At 38.3% G+C, this 15,930-nt stretch overlaps 3 protein-coding genes across 7 annotated transcripts in view; 2 read left to right on the forward strand and 1 right to left on the reverse strand.

Moving 5' to 3' along the window:
• The window catches only part of LOC107723108 (parathyroid hormone-related protein-like), an 8,958-nt gene extending 8,382 nt beyond the window's left edge, over nt 1-576 (reverse strand). The window contains exons 1-2 of the mRNA XM_016531625.1: nt 543-576; nt 338-448 (exon numbers count right to left, since the gene is read on the reverse strand). Of these exons, the coding sequence (XP_016387111.1) occupies nt 338-426 (89 nt within the window). The 5' untranslated portion in view covers nt 427-448; nt 543-576. The remainder of the gene's footprint in view (nt 1-337; nt 449-542) is intronic.
• Nucleotides 577-2,107: 1,531 nt separating this feature from the next.
• Nucleotides 2,108-7,310, forward strand: LOC107722899 (serine/arginine-rich splicing factor 3-like). Of its 3 annotated transcripts, XM_016531407.1 has the most exons (7): nt 2,108-2,218; nt 3,093-3,166; nt 3,445-3,655; nt 3,740-3,877; nt 5,689-5,727; nt 5,809-5,895; nt 6,884-7,310. In XM_016531407.1, the coding sequence occupies exons 3-7, from the start codon at nt 3,453-3,455 to the stop codon at nt 6,909-6,911; spliced, it is 495 nt and encodes a 164-aa protein (XP_016386893.1). In that variant the 5' UTR covers nt 2,108-2,218; nt 3,093-3,166; nt 3,445-3,452; the 3' UTR covers nt 6,912-7,310. The 3 variants fall into 3 exon arrangements, with proteins under 3 accessions (XP_016386893.1, XP_016386884.1, XP_016386899.1); XM_016531398.1 differs by lacking the exon at nt 3,093-3,166; XM_016531413.1 differs by lacking the exon at nt 3,093-3,166 and having other exon boundaries at nt 2,108-2,195.
• A 2,489-nt stretch (nt 7,311-9,799) lies between these two features.
• Nucleotides 9,800-13,666, forward strand: LOC107722920 (cyclin-dependent kinase inhibitor 1-like). 3 transcript variants are annotated; one of them, XM_016531427.1, is made up of 3 exons: nt 9,800-9,977; nt 11,494-11,884; nt 13,091-13,666. In XM_016531427.1, the coding sequence occupies exons 2-3, from the start codon at nt 11,503-11,505 to the stop codon at nt 13,144-13,146; spliced, it is 438 nt and encodes a 145-aa protein (XP_016386913.1). In that variant the 5' UTR covers nt 9,800-9,977; nt 11,494-11,502; the 3' UTR covers nt 13,147-13,666. The 3 variants fall into 3 exon arrangements, with proteins under 3 accessions (XP_016386913.1, XP_016386920.1, XP_016386906.1); XM_016531434.1 differs by lacking the exons at nt 9,800-9,977; nt 13,091-13,666 and having other exon boundaries at nt 11,213-11,740; nt 11,782-11,987; XM_016531420.1 differs by lacking the exon at nt 9,800-9,977 and having other exon boundaries at nt 11,238-11,884.
• The last annotated feature ends 2,264 nt before the right edge of the window (nt 13,667-15,930 follow it).

Genomic DNA, 15,930 nt, shown 5'->3' on the forward strand with positions numbered 1-15,930 from the left:
AGATAGATAGATAGATGACAGACAGACAGACAGATAGATAGATGACAGACAGACAGACAGATAGATAGATAGATAGATGACAGACAGACAGACAGACAGATAGATAGATAGATAGATGACAGACAGACATAGATAGATAGATAGATAGATTAATCAACAGATAGATAGATAGATAGATAGATGACAGACAGACATAGATAGACAGACAGACAGACAGACAGACAGATAGATAGATAGATAGATAGATGACAGACAGACAGACAGATAGACAGATAGATAGATAGATAGATTAATCAACAGATAGTTAGTTAGTTAGTTAGTTAGATAGACAGATAACCTCTCGTTCTCCTGACTCTGCACGGCTGCGATCACCATCAGTATCATGAGAGCGACGCGCTGCTGAGATCTCTGCGTCTTCAACATCATCCGAACACTGAAACACCTCGAGCTGAAGAGCAGAAACACGAACCTTCATCAGAACAAAACTTCACACACAAATCCGTCAGTTCATGAATCGACTAACTTCCTCCAGCAGTACTCACTGAGTGTCGTCTCTCTCTCGTCTGCTCTCCTGCAGAAGATTGACCGACAGACAGCCAGGTCTCAGGGTTTATATAGACCCCTGGCGTCCCCAACACAGGAAGTGACCTCACAACTTCCCCTCCTCCTCCTCGAGTCCCAATTATCATGCAGATATGCCTTAGTTGCTTCCACAAAATCATTTATAATGGATGCGTCAAACTACTGATCAATGGTTGTTTTGGGTTTCGTTCCATTTCTCGTTCACAGGTTTGCCGTTGTCACTGAGCTCACAGCCTGGGATTAAGATTTGAGGTCTTTTGGCTTTCAGTTTCTCCTCAGAAATGTGAATCTGCTGAGAAAGCCAGCGAGATGAGTGTTTTCTACTAGAAACAGGGGAAAAGATGAAGACGAGTCTCAGAATTGGAGAGGTTTGAGAGTTAAAAACTGTCAAAATGAAAAGTCCCAGTCGATAAAGCCGTTGGCGGTCATAACGAGCGTTCTAGTTAAAATGCCTTTTCGTTAGAACTTCGAAACTAAGCATTACCGCCGGCGTTTTTCCACTTCAGCAGCATCACTGAAGACTCTCACAGCCCTAGCAACACGTCTCGGATGTGGTTTCTAACGCTGAGAAATGCGAGCGCTTGATGGGAACCTCGATGATGATTCCTGCAAAGTAAAACATCTCTGATTAGCAACCGCCCAGTTGACAAAAAAACCCTCAAAACTACTTCACATGGATGGTTCACCCAAAAATGGTCATCATTTACACCATTTTCTTCCAAATCTCAATGACTTACGTTCTTCTGTAGAACAGAAGAGGAGATGTTTTGAAGAATGTTTGTCTACGGTAGCCATAGCATGTTGAGGTCTAATTAAAGCGCAGTTAAAGTAGACTTCATTAAAGTAATTAAATTAAAGTAGCACTATGTTCCAAGTCTTCTGAAGTCATATGATTGGTTTTTGTGAGGAACAACCCCAAATTTATGGTACAATGTTCCTTTTTAGTCCAAATTTAGCACCTCAAGATGCACTGCGTTGGCCCTTATGAAAATTAACCATGGTTTTGCTACAAATAAAGGCCATGGTAACCACAAATTAACCATGATTTTGCTACACTAACCATAGTTTAACCATGGTATTTGTAGTTAAACTGTAGCTATACAAATTGTAGTCAATACACCAAATAAAACCATGGTTCCTACACTTTTACTATAATTAAACCATGGTTAATTTTTGACATGAATAACAGCAAACCCTGTTGGTTTTTGTCGATCTCATAATCAATATCAGTGCTTTACACAAAACCAAAAAAAGAGAGTTGCTACAGCAATATATCTCCATTAAGGTGAGCTATTTCTTCAAGAATAGCTTTTTTTTTTGAGGAAGTTAGCCATTGACTGACTTATCACATCAGTCGTGTTTGATCAACATTCTATCAAAAACAGCAACGCTGCGGCTTTTTATATTTAAAATGTGTATATTCTGCTTAAAACACGTAGTTTAGTTTTGTTTAATCGCATTGCGTGATTAATAAACTCATTTAGGGCTTCTCAGGCGCGTAATCTGAAGCCCCGCCCTCGAGCGTGCGTCGAGACGTTCATTACGTGAGTGCGTCCGCATTTCCGCGCTGCGCCATTTCGGAGCGGATCTGATCCAGGAGTCCGACACATACGGTCAGAAACACGCGAAACACACGGTAAATCTGCGTTTATTCGCTTTTATTATTTTCCAGTGCGCATGATTGTTTTTTTGTGATGTTTAATTGCGAACGCTCGGAGACGGAATTGCGTTTTAAAGCTTAATTTGCGTTTTTGTGCAGGCGCCATTTTACTGTTGACCCGGATTAGCGATTAGCCGCTTACTGCGAGTCTTTAATTACATTTATTAGTTTAACAGTAATCTTAATTATATTTACAGCAGCTCCAGCCTGTTTTTACCCGTTAAAGAGATCGCTTGTGCTTCACAGCGGTTTGTGTTCAGTCGCGTGTGAGCGCCATGCGCCATTTTGAGCCGCGAACAAAAGCAGAAGACGCTCTCAGTTTACATAATTACTGTTGTTTGTTGTGTGGTTTTATTTGGGCGTTTTTCTAGATTAATGTTACTTAATGTGTTGTAATTATCTGACATGGTAGTTTAGTATTATATGAAATTAAACGGTTTGGCCTAATGGGAACTCAAACCCTTACGAAAACTGACCATGGTTTTACTACAAAAGAAAACACATGGTTACTATAGTTAAATCATGGTAACCACAAATTAACAATGGTTTTGCTACACTAACCATAGTTTAACCATGGTATTTGTAGTAGAACTGTGGTTATACAAATGGTAATCATTACGCCCAAAAACCATGGTTACTACACTTTAACTACAATAAAACCATGGTTAATTTTCGTAACACTCATGCCAAATATGCACCACAGAAGTGCTTTTGAAGTGGCATTAGGTGTTTTTACACTGTTTAATGCTGCTCAGATGTGGCTTTTACACTGCAAACACAACTGTATACTTTAATACACGGAGCTGAGGTGGGTCTAAAGTAGGCATAATTCAATTTGACTTTTATGCAGAATTGCATCTTTATGCTGAATTCTGAGTCGGCATAAAGCAGCCTTAACTTGGCTGTGTGAAGACGCCTTAAAAGGTCTGTATCTTTGTATCCAGGTAAGCTATCAATGCATTGGCAATGCAGATAAACGGTAATTGGTTATGGCAAGACAACATTCAACATTGAGAGAGATAGGCGGGTATAAAGCCTTGTTATTGAAATTAGTTGGAAACTGATACGCTGACTAGAGACGGTTGATGGCGAACACGTGATTGTATTGTCCATTTTTAAGTGTTTCGTTAATGTTTACGTGTGTAGTATTACTGGTTTTTGATTACATCTGCTGGAGGTTGATGGGAATTCTCGTTTTGCAGGTTGAGCCATGCATCGCGACTGCCCTCTGGACTGTAAGGTGTACGTTGGGAATCTGGGAAATAATGGGAACAAATCCGAAATAGAGAGATCGTTCGGCTATTACGGACCCCTGCGGAGCGTCTGGGTGGCCAGGAACCCTCCCGGTTTTGCGTTCGTTGAGTTTGAGGACCCTCGCGATGCCACGGACGCCGTCAGAGAGCTGGACGGACGGTGAGTGTGGATTATAACGCTAATAATCAGCCATTACCCAGCGACTTCTGAGCTAACTGATCCGTTGTCGACGTCGTCACGCAGGACCCTCTGCGGTTGCCGAGTGAGGGTGGAGCTGTCCAATGGTGAGAAGCGTTCTCGTAACCGGGGTCCGCCTCCGTCCTGGAGCCGACGCCCACGCGATGACTACCGCAGGCGCAGCAGCCCCACCCCCAGGCGCAGGTAAACCTGTTTTCCCGCTCAGCTGTCTCTCCGTAGGTTGTGTTCCAGAGGAAACTAACCTGATTCTGCCCCTCCCGCCAGTCCTGGATGCTCCGCCGGTGCCGGGTGTCCCAGTTCTGACGAGCGTCTGCCGGAGATCTTTTGCTCCTCCATCTTCATTGTCATTGATAACCATTAAACAATGATTGACTGGGCTTCTCAAATTCTGATATTTTGTTGAAATGCAGACCAGTAAGTGATTAGGTTAATTCCATGAGAAAATATCCGGGTTAGGTTTCACTCCAAAATTAAACGCTTTTGGCTTGATTTTTTGCATTGTGACTTGGCACGCAAAATCCCATCGCTGTAACAATTATCCAGCACAAATTTAATTTTACATTTTGTTGAATTGGTGGCTAATTTGTGTGTTTCGTACATTGTTTTTTTTCCCCCTAAAAATCGTCTGTTTTTGTGCAAGTTACATTTTTCCCATGAGATTGGGTTGAATTACCTTGTGCAAATGCCGATTAGCCATTTAATAAACACATTGCAAACAAATTTAACGTAATATGTATTGTGAAGGATAATTTTACCCTCATATGATGGTAATGAGAATTACAGCGGTGATTGATGAGGTAACGTTATATAAAAATGTGATTAACTGTCCCTAAGTCTCAGTGCAGAAAACCATCAGTGTCTTCAAGATAGGCTTTGTTTCTCTTGATTTTGGATTGAAACTTGACCCGAACGTTAATTTTGCTAATTTACGAATTGGACGTCAAAGCCCAGTCGCTAGTGTTCAGTAATCTGCTCGGCTCTAGTAATGGTTGGAATATGCAATCTTTTGTTGACTTAACTTTACATGAAGGTTGTTTTTATTTTCTTATCTATATTAATAAAAATGAACCCCGTTGCAGAGTCACCACCATGCCTCTCCTCACCACCCTCTGAGTCAGTCTACTAGTCTTCTTTCAGCATCATGTGACCAGCGTGCCCCAATCAGCTGGCTGGGTTGGTGTCACATGACCCAGGCGTTGCCAGTCATCAGCTCGCACCAGCCCATTGGTTCCTGAGCATGCCGTTGTCAGCTCCTCCTCCTCCAACCTTAACACCCAATCGGCAGCGGCCCACTTCACATTCCTGACCAATCAGCGTTTTACGTTCCCCAATGTCTACACTACCAACCACCAGCAACAGCCTTCGGCTAACCAATAAAAGCAGGAAAAATCCACTACATCCAGCCCCCATCCGCAAGCCAGCTAATCAGCTCGCAGCATCTGGCCTGCACTTTCCCGCCAATTCTGCTCCCCGGCCGCCAGCCGTCCTCCCCTTCGCCTTTTCTAGCTTGTTGAAAACCGAAAAGACTAGTAAGTTTTTCCTGCTTCATACAGTTTAATGCTGAATACAGATGTAAGATGAGGAGAAATCTCCTGTTGAGTTGAAACAAACAGGGTTGGTATGAGTTCTGGACAGACGTTGTTAAGCTTAGGCAAGCAGACTGATGGGGAGCCCAAACGGAGGTTCAGGTTACAGAAGCAGCGTGGGCTTTGAGAGCTGCTCTTGCTTTCTTTCACTGTCTTCATTCTGTGGGGTTGTTTGCAGTGCGTTTCTGTTGAGTTTCTCCTGCTAGGGCACTACTTTTGTAGCTCTCTGTACTGGAGCGTAACGCTCTTATTAAGGGAGGTTCTCCGAAGCCGCATGTGTTGCGAGGTCTCCACTCCACCCCTGTATCAGGGCGGTGACGAGTGCGTTTGACTGTTAGTTGCAGGGCTTGTGAGGTGCGTCCGTGTGTCGATTGCGCGCTCACTCGCTTTGCCTCTTCTCTTCTTCAGATCGCCCAGGAAGAGGAGCATCAGTCGTAGTCGCAGCAGGTAAGAGTCCGTCTGTTCTCGCAGCTTTCCCGCGTGGCTTTGTGAGCGCTTTCTCAACATGTTGTTCTGGATTCTGTCTAGATCTCTTTCCAGAGAGCGCCGGAGGGAGAGATCGCCGTCTCGCGACAGGAACCACAGGCTCTCGCGATCTTTCTCCCGATCAAGGAGGTAAGAGTCTCTACGAATTTTCGGCGAAACCTGTTATGGCGTTGATGTAGGCCATTTAGGCAAATGTTATTTTTACCTCCGTACCATGGATAAAGACTAATAAATAGTGTTTACAAGCGTTAACGGGAAACCGCTGTATTTTTGCGCTCCACAAGTGCCACTTACTGTCAGTCAATTTGTATTTTCATTCAACCCATCTACCGTTTTTATTCAGACCAATTATGTATGTAACTTAGTCGCATTTGCATGAAATAAAGCCAGAATTGCGAGATATAAATGTGCAATTCTGACTTTTTTTTTTCTCTCTGTCTCAATTGCAAGTTTGTATCTCGCAATTCTTACTTTTATTTGAATTGTGAGATATGGGGCCAGTTGCATCAACTTAGCCTTTATGTTAAGACAGTGTCTTAAGTATGAGTTTGACCAACTAGCAGTTAGCCAATAAGTAATCGGTCTTATTTTTGGAATTAACTTAGATTAATCTATGCTTTTATGTAACTAAATTAAAAAATATTATGAATAGTCTTGAAGAAAAAATTAGATGACTAACTTGAAAGTCCAGTCTAAACCTTTTATGCAACTGGCCCATAAACTTACAATTGCGAGTTTTATCTCACAATTCTGACTCTTCTCGCAATTTCTAGTTTAGATCTCGCAATTCAGACTTTTTTCTCACAATTGTTAGTTTGCATCTTGCAATTCTGACTCTTTGCGAGAAAACTTCAAATATTTTTATTCAGTGGTGCAAATGGACCTCCATAGAAATTAGAGGTTTATCATTGTATAAAACTGTCGAAACTTATTTAGACTGTGAAGTTGTTTAAATTGTGGTTTTTACTGTAATTTTACACTTAAGGATGTTACCATAGATGTTGGTGTTGTTCCAGAAGAACGTTGCTACCTAAACTTTGTATCAGAATAGCAACATTTTCACACTACTTCTCCTGTGAGAAATGACATCGCACATGCTTGTTCTTCTCGTTTACAGTCGTTCCAGATCTAATGAACGGAAATGAACTGAGAAGAACGTCGTGACGGAAACCTCGGCACAGATCCAACATGTTGAAAAACTTTGAAAAGACTTTGAGTCCCCCATGTATTTTTTTTTATTAACATTATTTTAGCAGTTATTTTTTCTTCTGTAGCTGCGGTTGTGCGTGTTTGCAGTTTTAATGCGACGGCATTCCATCTCACACTTTTAAGACTCTTTTGTTTTTTGTGTTTTTTGGCGGTGAATGTGATTGCGCTGAGCTCGACCATGTTTGTGTTTTCTGTGCGATCAGAGGGGGGAGATGTAACGGCACTATGACGGCAGCAGGGGGTGGAATTGAGAACAGCTTTCATTCTTGTTTTTTTCTCCTTGTAGTGTTTGTACTGTTTGTAATGTTGATCTGAATTAAAACTCATTACAAAAATGCTTTCGTCTCTATGAATTAAAAAATTCTATGTTTTAAAATAGTAGTTTTAAATAGTCCATTTTACAGTGAAATATATAGTGACAGTTTGTGGAGTGTCTTTTTTTAACAGATGACGCATAGATTTTATTTATTTATTTATTTTTTTTGCAAAATAGTAAAAAATACTATTCCTTGTTTATGTACATTGTAAAAACGATTTTTCGTAGTCTGTACGGGAAAAAAAAGATAGGAATTCGTGTTACAATAAAATACTTAGGTTTTCTATTTTATTGTTTGATAACGCAAATGCTAAACGCTGTAATGATTCAAGACCAAACCAACTTCTCAAACATCAGCAGCCATTCGTTCTTCAGTCCGAATGAATGAACACAGAAACTCGAACTTCCCCGCGCTTTCCGTGACGTCACTGATTTTTCGCGGGGTTTCCTCGCGCTGTGGAATGTTCCGTAAACCGTCCTGTTCTCCCGCCAAAACAGTAAACACGCTAATGAAGAGCGCTCATTAATTAAACCGCATCACTTAACACCAATGAAAGGCCTTACCTGTTGAATACGTGACTCCGTCATTAGTGAGCCAAGACTGATATTTGTGTTTTTATTGGCTCTAAATTAGGGCAGCTATTGTTTAGATATGTTTCAAATGCAAAACAATCAATTTGGTTCTCTTTTACAAAAATGTAATTTTATCAAATGCAATATCATGGTCCTCTTGATTATGGACAGAAAACACTTCAAAATCTATATTTTTTGTTAATTATATAATAGATAAAAAGAAAACAGAGAATAGAGAAAGCTAGTGTTAGCGGTCTTTTTTATAGAAAACAAGCAGTTAGAAAACTAATAGAGTGCAAGTCTTAAAGGGTCATGTTTTTTATTAGTTAAAATACAAACATAACTATAAACTATTACCTGTTCTTAACTATTTAACTAAAACGAAGGACTTAATAAATAAATGATTTTAGTATAAAGTCGCTATGAGGTAATGAGAATTAATAGCGGGAACGAATTCGTAAATTGTGGCCACGATTTCTTCTTTCTGTTATCCGTTAATCTGGATAATCGTTTCATGAATGATAGCTAGTTATCGTACTCTGAACTCTCAAACTTATATGGAAGCCAGTTCTGATATAAACCCAGAATTCTGACTTTTTTTAAATTGCAATTATATCTCTCAATTCTGTTTTTTTTTCTTCTTTCAAGCACGAAACAATATAACAATAAAAAAAGTAATTGTGAAAATAAAAGTAGTAATTAAAAAAGTAGGCCTAATTGAGACTTTTATCTCGCAATTTAATTTTTTTTCCATTTGCAATTGCCAGTTTATATTTAACAAATGTGACTTTTTGCTTCAGAATTGCGAGTTTCTGATTGAACTGCGAGATAAAAAGTCGCATTACTTTTTTGTGTGTGTGTGTGTGTATCCAGTGGCAGAAATTATCTTCCAAATCTCACTTCTAGTTCTGGTACTACTGGACATGTAGGATTATAGTACAGTGAACTGTGTGCTTCATTGTGTTAAGTATTAATTTTGAAGTTTTTATTTGATGAATAGATGAATAGTTTGAGTAATAATAACTGAGCTCATGAGAAAAAGTGGGCGTGGCTTCATTATTTTTCAGGTGAGCCTGCAGCACAAAAGCAGTCTTAAGTCGCTGGGGTATATTTGTAGCAATAGCCAACAATACATTGTATGGGTCACAATTATACATTTCTCTTTTATGCCAAAAATCATTAGGATATTAAGTAAAGATCATGTTCCATGAAGATGTTTCGTAAATCTCCTACTGTAAATATATCAAAACTTAATGTTTGATTAGTAATATGCATTGCTAAGAACTTCATTTGGACAACTTTAAAGATGATTTTCTCAATATTTAGATTTTTTTGCACCCTCAGATTCCAGATTTTCAAATAGTTGTATCTCGGCCAAATATTGTCCGATCCTAACAAACCTTACATCAATGGAAAGGTTATTATTATTATTAAGCTTTCAGATGACGTATAAATCTCAATTTCAGTTTAATTCATTAACAGACAAATATCTAAGAAACAAAACTAACAAAAAAAAGGCATAGAGATACATTAAAAACGCAGGAAGCTGAGAATAAGATACATCCGTCGTTTCTGGATAATTAAAATAAAAAAATAAAAATGCGTAGTTTTTATTTTATAAGATCCATCCTTTCTTGCAATGTAGCCTACATTCAGTATGTTAAAGAACTGTACTGTTTTCCTTTTTAACGTAATAATTGGATTTTTTTTTTTTTTACTATACAAAAAAAGAAAGAAAATAAACACTTCAAACAGATAATATCACGCGACCGTGTAAGAATAGCGGCGGGTCCGTTCCGAAGGTTCTGTTCTTTTCTGTGACACCGATCAACTGGAATGTCCTGATGAAGGCGCGTTTACGCTGCACACGTGCTCACGTGGCCCCGCCCACCGGAGTTTATAAAAGCTCCGAAAGTCCCGTCAGCAGCAGCAGAACGTCTGGAATCAACGGTTCCTCTCGTCTGGAACCGAGTTACGCGACGCTTTCGCCTCAAGACTCTTCGTAAGTTTTGTTTTAAACTCAATACCGCGGTTCAGGATCTCTCAAGTAGGCTACTTACCCTGCAAACAGCGAGTTTACTTGTTTGACTTTTCCAGAAGCTAAAAAACCCATGTAAGTTGCATGTTTACATCATTTTGCACGTTCATAACGTTTGCCTGTACGCTGTTATGTTTATCACAACACCTGTTGGATTCGGTTTATGCAAGCTAATTATAAAACTAAGTCTCTTAGTGTTTCTTTAAAATAACAATTATCGTATAAACTAACATCTCAAGACGAACTCTAACCGAAAACGTTCCCTGTTGAACGGATCATCGTGGCTCGTGATTTTTGACCGCTGTTTGAATGTTATTGTGAAGTGTACCTGATCGCGACGTGTTTCCACCGGCATACACGAGCTTCACGGTCACGTGGACTGAGGAGAGAGTGGGCGTGTCCGTGTCACTTCTGACCAATCAAACAAGCGTTCGGTTTCCCGCCGCCGTTTTGAATTTATTCTCGTAACGAGCTGCACACTCCGCCGTATTAACCTAGAGGGAATCAGAAGTGCTGTGAAAATCTTATTATAGGAAATTAATTGGTTATTTATTGATTTATTAAGTAAAATATGACAGATTTGACACTCTGATGTGAACTTTGGGCTCGAGTGTGAGATGCTGATTTGTCAGTGCTGTCATAGTAAGAATGTCACAGTTATTACTTTACGTTTATTGTATTGAATCGAGTATTATGTTAGTGAAACGTACAGTTAGTTTAGCAGTTGTTTTGTATGAATACTCTAGTTCTGGTTGGAAAGTTCCTCAGAATTAGTGCTTTCCTGAAACGTCTCCTTTACCGCGGCCCCTGAGATCCACAACTAATTTCCTCATTGGATTGAAATGTGACTCTTGACCCACAAGAACATTTCATAAATAGCGAGTAAAGTGAGAGTGAGACATCAGTCATACATGAGGGGGGGAAACATATATATATATATATATATATGTGTGTGTGTGTGTGTAAGATTTGAAAATAAGCAAGGAAAAAAGCTAAAATATTATATATATATTAGTATATTTAGTTATTTTAGTTTAATATATATTGTATTATATTCAATATTTTATTTTGTTACTTTATGTCCTTTTGTCAATTTGTTAAAATTATTTATAGCTTTACTTCCTTTTAGTAATTTTGTTATTTCAACTTAAACTCGCGTATAAGGCAACATTTTTAAGTTTTAAGTTTTTAAAAGTCAGGTTTTTCATCTAACATTTTATTTCAGATCTAATTCAGTCGCCAAAAATGTAAGAAGCGACAATAACAACAATCAGTAATTTATAGTAATTTATGCCGATTTAAAAAGAGCAATTTTGATCTAACATTAAAAAGTAATAATTATAATAAAAATTAGAGTCAAAAAACTTAAACATCTGGAGGCATAAAGAGAAATTTTTTTTGGATCACAGTAATGAGGATTTATGGAAATGATTATCATTGTGCGGCTCCCTCTGCTGGTCAAAGGTGTGATCCGGAGGAACATGCCCTCACATATCCCTGCGATCATGACTCACTTCAGCCCTTAAATACAGAGCCACTGAATGCAGTCTGACAGAGTTCAGAGACTGTAATCATGTGTTTTCTGATGCAGCTTGAGGTGATGGCGATGCACAAGCGGATCCTGTGGGCTCTCGGGAACGGCGCGGCGCGGCGGACCCTCTTCGGTCCGGTGGATCGCGAGCAGCTCCAGCTGGAGTACCGCGATGCTCTGAGGAGAGACCTAGAGGAGGCGTCTCGCCGCTGGGGCTTCGACTTCGCCACTGAGACGCCTCTTGTGGGCGGAGACTTCCAGTGGGAGGGCGTGTCTGGGGTCAAGGTGCCCGTCTTGTACCGCGCCGGTCAGGAGGAGCATCCGTCGAGGTCCGGCGTGGGGAAAGAGAACGTCCCCAGAACCCCGAAGAGATACAGCGTTCTCCCGCAGAACGTGGAGAAAACGCCAGAAAAGAGGACCGAGCTGAAGAGGAAACAGACCAATATCACAGGTGAGGGGGGCGGAGCCAAACAGAGACTCATTCATTAAAGAATCTCAAAAGTCTGTTCGCATGCAGCACAAAGAAAACGGAAGTTATGTTTAGGACTCGGAAATAAGCAGTTAAAACAAGCAGTTCGAATTGTAAAGTTTGTGCGTTTATTTTAAATTCGCTTTATTTTTAAAGTTTTAGTATTTACTTTAATTTTCACTTGTTTTCTTCAATTTAGTACATTTCAACAAATAGGCTACTAATTTAGCAATTAATTTAACTAAAATACTAAAACTTAAATCAAAGCCTTTAGTATTTCTGTTTGTGTATTTCAGTGTTGGTTTTAGTCATTTTAGTATTTAAACTCAAACATGTTTATTTCATTTAGTATCCAACGCTAAGCAAGTTTTTCACGTTTTTTAATATTACGTTTTTCATCTAATATTTGTATTTTATTTTGATTTGTTTCAGATTTATTTCAATCACCAGAAATCTTTTTGTAGTTTTAGTTTTAGTAACGGTACCAACGGTATGTAATTCATTTGGTGTCATTACGAAACGAACTAAAAGAAGATTCGAAAACTAAACTATTTGGATGCATGAGTTTAAAAATTATTATTTTTTATATCAGAATTCAGAGAAAATTGTTTTTAATTATGTGAATAATGCACAATGCAGTGACATGTTAATTTTTTTAGATTTAAAATAGTATTTTTCTTTTATTTATTTTTTTAATTACTACATATAGTTATTTCATTTTTAGTTAATTAAATATTTATTTTAGATTTGTGTTTCATCTCATATTTATATATTTTTTTTAAAGATATATTTCACTTTAATTTTATGTATGTATTTTTTTGTATTTTTAGTTAAGTAACGATAACAACAATCTGTAATTTATGCTGATTTGAATAATCAGTATTATCCGCTAATTCTTATCTAATATGAGGGAAAGACTAAAAGAAAGTCACAAAGCTAAATATTTGAATGCATAATGAGATTTTTTTTTTTGCATCAGAATTGAAAGAAAGCTCTGTTTAATTAATATGCGAGTAGTGTGACATGTATTTTTAAAGTTTTAAATGTTATGGTTTTAGAACAGGAGTGAAATATGGCTTGGCCGTTTTGAGAGATGTTGAGTAATAACGTCTGCTAAACGAAGGCGTGACTGAGAGTTTGACTAATAATAGAAGCATTCTCATCTCTCTCTCTCTCTTATTCAAACAGATTTCTACCTGGCGAAGAAGAGAGGGGTGGCTACACCCCACAAATCAGGACAATAACTCAAACACACACACACACACTCAGGAACGCTAGTGTGTCTCGTCTGGACTCTTGTCCTCACAGGAGGAACACTGTTTTTCTACGCCGTCATCTACCTTCATCTCTCAAGAACTCAAAACAATCATTCATAGCATTTTTCCGTTGTGCCGTTTGGTCCGGACCGAATGCAAGAAACACGCAACAGACTGTTCCAGAACTTATTTTCCATCTTCCATCATGTTTTTTGAATGTTATTCACTAATAGGACATTGCTTCTCTGTCATTTCCTCTTCCTGTTTATGTTTGCATGTCAATGGTTAACATTTATACAATTTTCCGTTAAAGAAAATGCGTTAAAATCCCTTTAAATCGACTGTGGAGGGGGATAAAAGATTCTGGAAAGATTTCAGAATTTGTCTCTCAGCAGGACCACAAAATTATTACGAAAGAATTTCATTACGAACAATACGACTGATTTTTCAGTGTCCATGTGTACAAATGTATTGCTTTATTGCACAATACTTGTAGCTAGGGCTGTGCAAAAAAATCGTCAGTAAAGCCGCTCCTGTGATTAGTAGTAAATCTCCAGCACGTGCTTTCAGATGGAGCGGCATTTACTACACAGAGTCGTAGTTCACCGACAAGCTACACAAAATCACGTTTAAAATCGGCAATCGCGATTTTGTGTAGCTTGTCAGTGATCTAAATGTAAATGCCGCTCCATCTGAAAGCACGTGCTGGAGATTTACTACTAATCACAGGAGCGGCTTTACTGACGAGATTCGCATGAAAATCGCATTAGATTTTTTGCCCAGCCCTAATTTTAAAAACTAACGTTTGGTGCCAAATGTTTTGTTTTTGTTTTTTTACATATAAAAGTTATTTATAATTCTAATCGCACAACTCTCATAAAGGAGCTACAATTACGTTTTTACAACGTAAAATTATTGACAAACACTTGGCGTCGCTCGTGAAACACGAGCGGAATGAATTCTCTACGAATTCTTTGTAAATTGCATATGAATGTTTTGCTCAGAAATTGGTTCTGCTCGTGTTCCGTGAACGCCGCTGCAACTACAGCATATTTACAAACACACTCCGTTTTACTTGTAGTCACGGAAATACAAGTAACGTTTGTTTGAAATAAACGCAGTCACAGATACGAACGCTGAGCTTTCCACATTCACTAATTGAGATGCTGGATATATTCAGTTTCTCAAGTTTCGCATTCCAGCAAACGTTCATTGAATCTGTTCTTGCTTTGTGATCATTCTCATATCCTGATACTTGTAGATTTCTGCGACCTGTCTGTAAATATCCTGTTAATATCCGGATTATTCGCCGTCGATGGAAAATTGCACTTATTATTTTGAGTAGTGTATCTTGCACAGGTCTGTTATTGTTAAAGAGCTCAGAATATATGGTGTATTTATTTTACGGATAAATATTGTATTGTAGATTGACATGTAATTGTTCTTGTAATAAAGCTGTTTATAAAGAGAAACTCTGGCATGTGCAATTGATTTCTACAAATAAATAATTCCTTTAAATATTCAATCTTTTGAGTCTATACAAAACATGCATTTTGTGATAAAACTACCCACCTAACAGGGAACGTTTTCAGAACGTTCTTGCAAGGTTCTCTCAAAGTTATGAACAAACGTTCTTACAGTAACGTTGATAGAACATTTGTTCAGAATTATCTGGTCGTTAATAATGTTCTCAAAACGTTAGCACAAAAACATCGTACATCATTCATGGAACCGTTTCTGAAACATTGGTTGGATGTTCATCTAACATGTTTTTTAAATGTTACTGCTTGTTTCAGAACGTTGAGAGAACATTCAAATTTAACGTTCACATAATGTTTGCAAAATGATCAAATGGAATGTTCTCTTGACATTTGTATAACCAAGAAAAAATTTTTTTTAAACTGGATGTTTCGAATATTCACAGAACATCAGAAATAAAATTTTCAGGACTTAATGGGAACGTTAGCAAAACGTTTTTAGAACATTTTTGTTAGTTGGGTACTTCTAGGTCTGTGTTTCTGCTAGTGTGTTACTAATGTAGTGCTAATCGACACTTTCTCTGGACTGGTAAGTGAATCAAGTAAATAAAGCTAACGTGTTATGTTAAAAGTCAATGTGAAACGGAATTTTACTTCCATCATGTGATGTCGAATTACCTGTATTTAAAAATACAAGTATCCCAGTGTTGACGCTTTTTTCTTTATTGCAATTTATTAAATGGCGTTAAATTACTGCGTTAAAATCAGCTAGATTCAGGAAACAATGACTTCATAGATATCCAACTATTAGTTACCATTTTTAACGTTTGCGTTGCTTGGGTTACGTAAAGGAGGCGGAGCCAGTTCTGAATTTGAATTTTGTCTTTAGAAAAACAATTGTTCACAATCAGACCAGCAACATTCAGTAAATAAATTAATTCAATAAATTTCGAAATTTCATGTTGACGTTAGCATATTTTAAACCTTTATTTTTGCATTGTATGCGCATTTCTGTTTCCCATTTGTTAACAGATGCGCACCGAGGGACGAATCAACCTTATTGTAATGCTAGAGAAGCCATTTGTGTTGTTTAAAGCAAAATATTCCTTTAAATAAGAAAAGAGTAACCTCAGCTACGCGTCACACGCGTGTAGCGTGTAGCTCGAGTTTATGTGTGTAGCACACCTTCTACGTAGTGACCCAGTTGTTATGAAGCTTGTTGCTATGAGACTGACGTCAGCGTTTCCCATCAGCCCCTCTGTCTGTTTGGGACATGTCCTGACCCATACCCACC

The sequence above is a fragment of the Sinocyclocheilus rhinocerous genome, unplaced genomic scaffold (genome assembly GCF_001515625.1).
Source record: "Sinocyclocheilus rhinocerous isolate Xijiao unplaced genomic scaffold, SAMN03320098_v1.1 scaffold223, whole genome shotgun sequence".
Lineage (NCBI taxonomy): Eukaryota > Metazoa > Chordata > Actinopteri > Cypriniformes > Cyprinidae > Sinocyclocheilus > Sinocyclocheilus rhinocerous.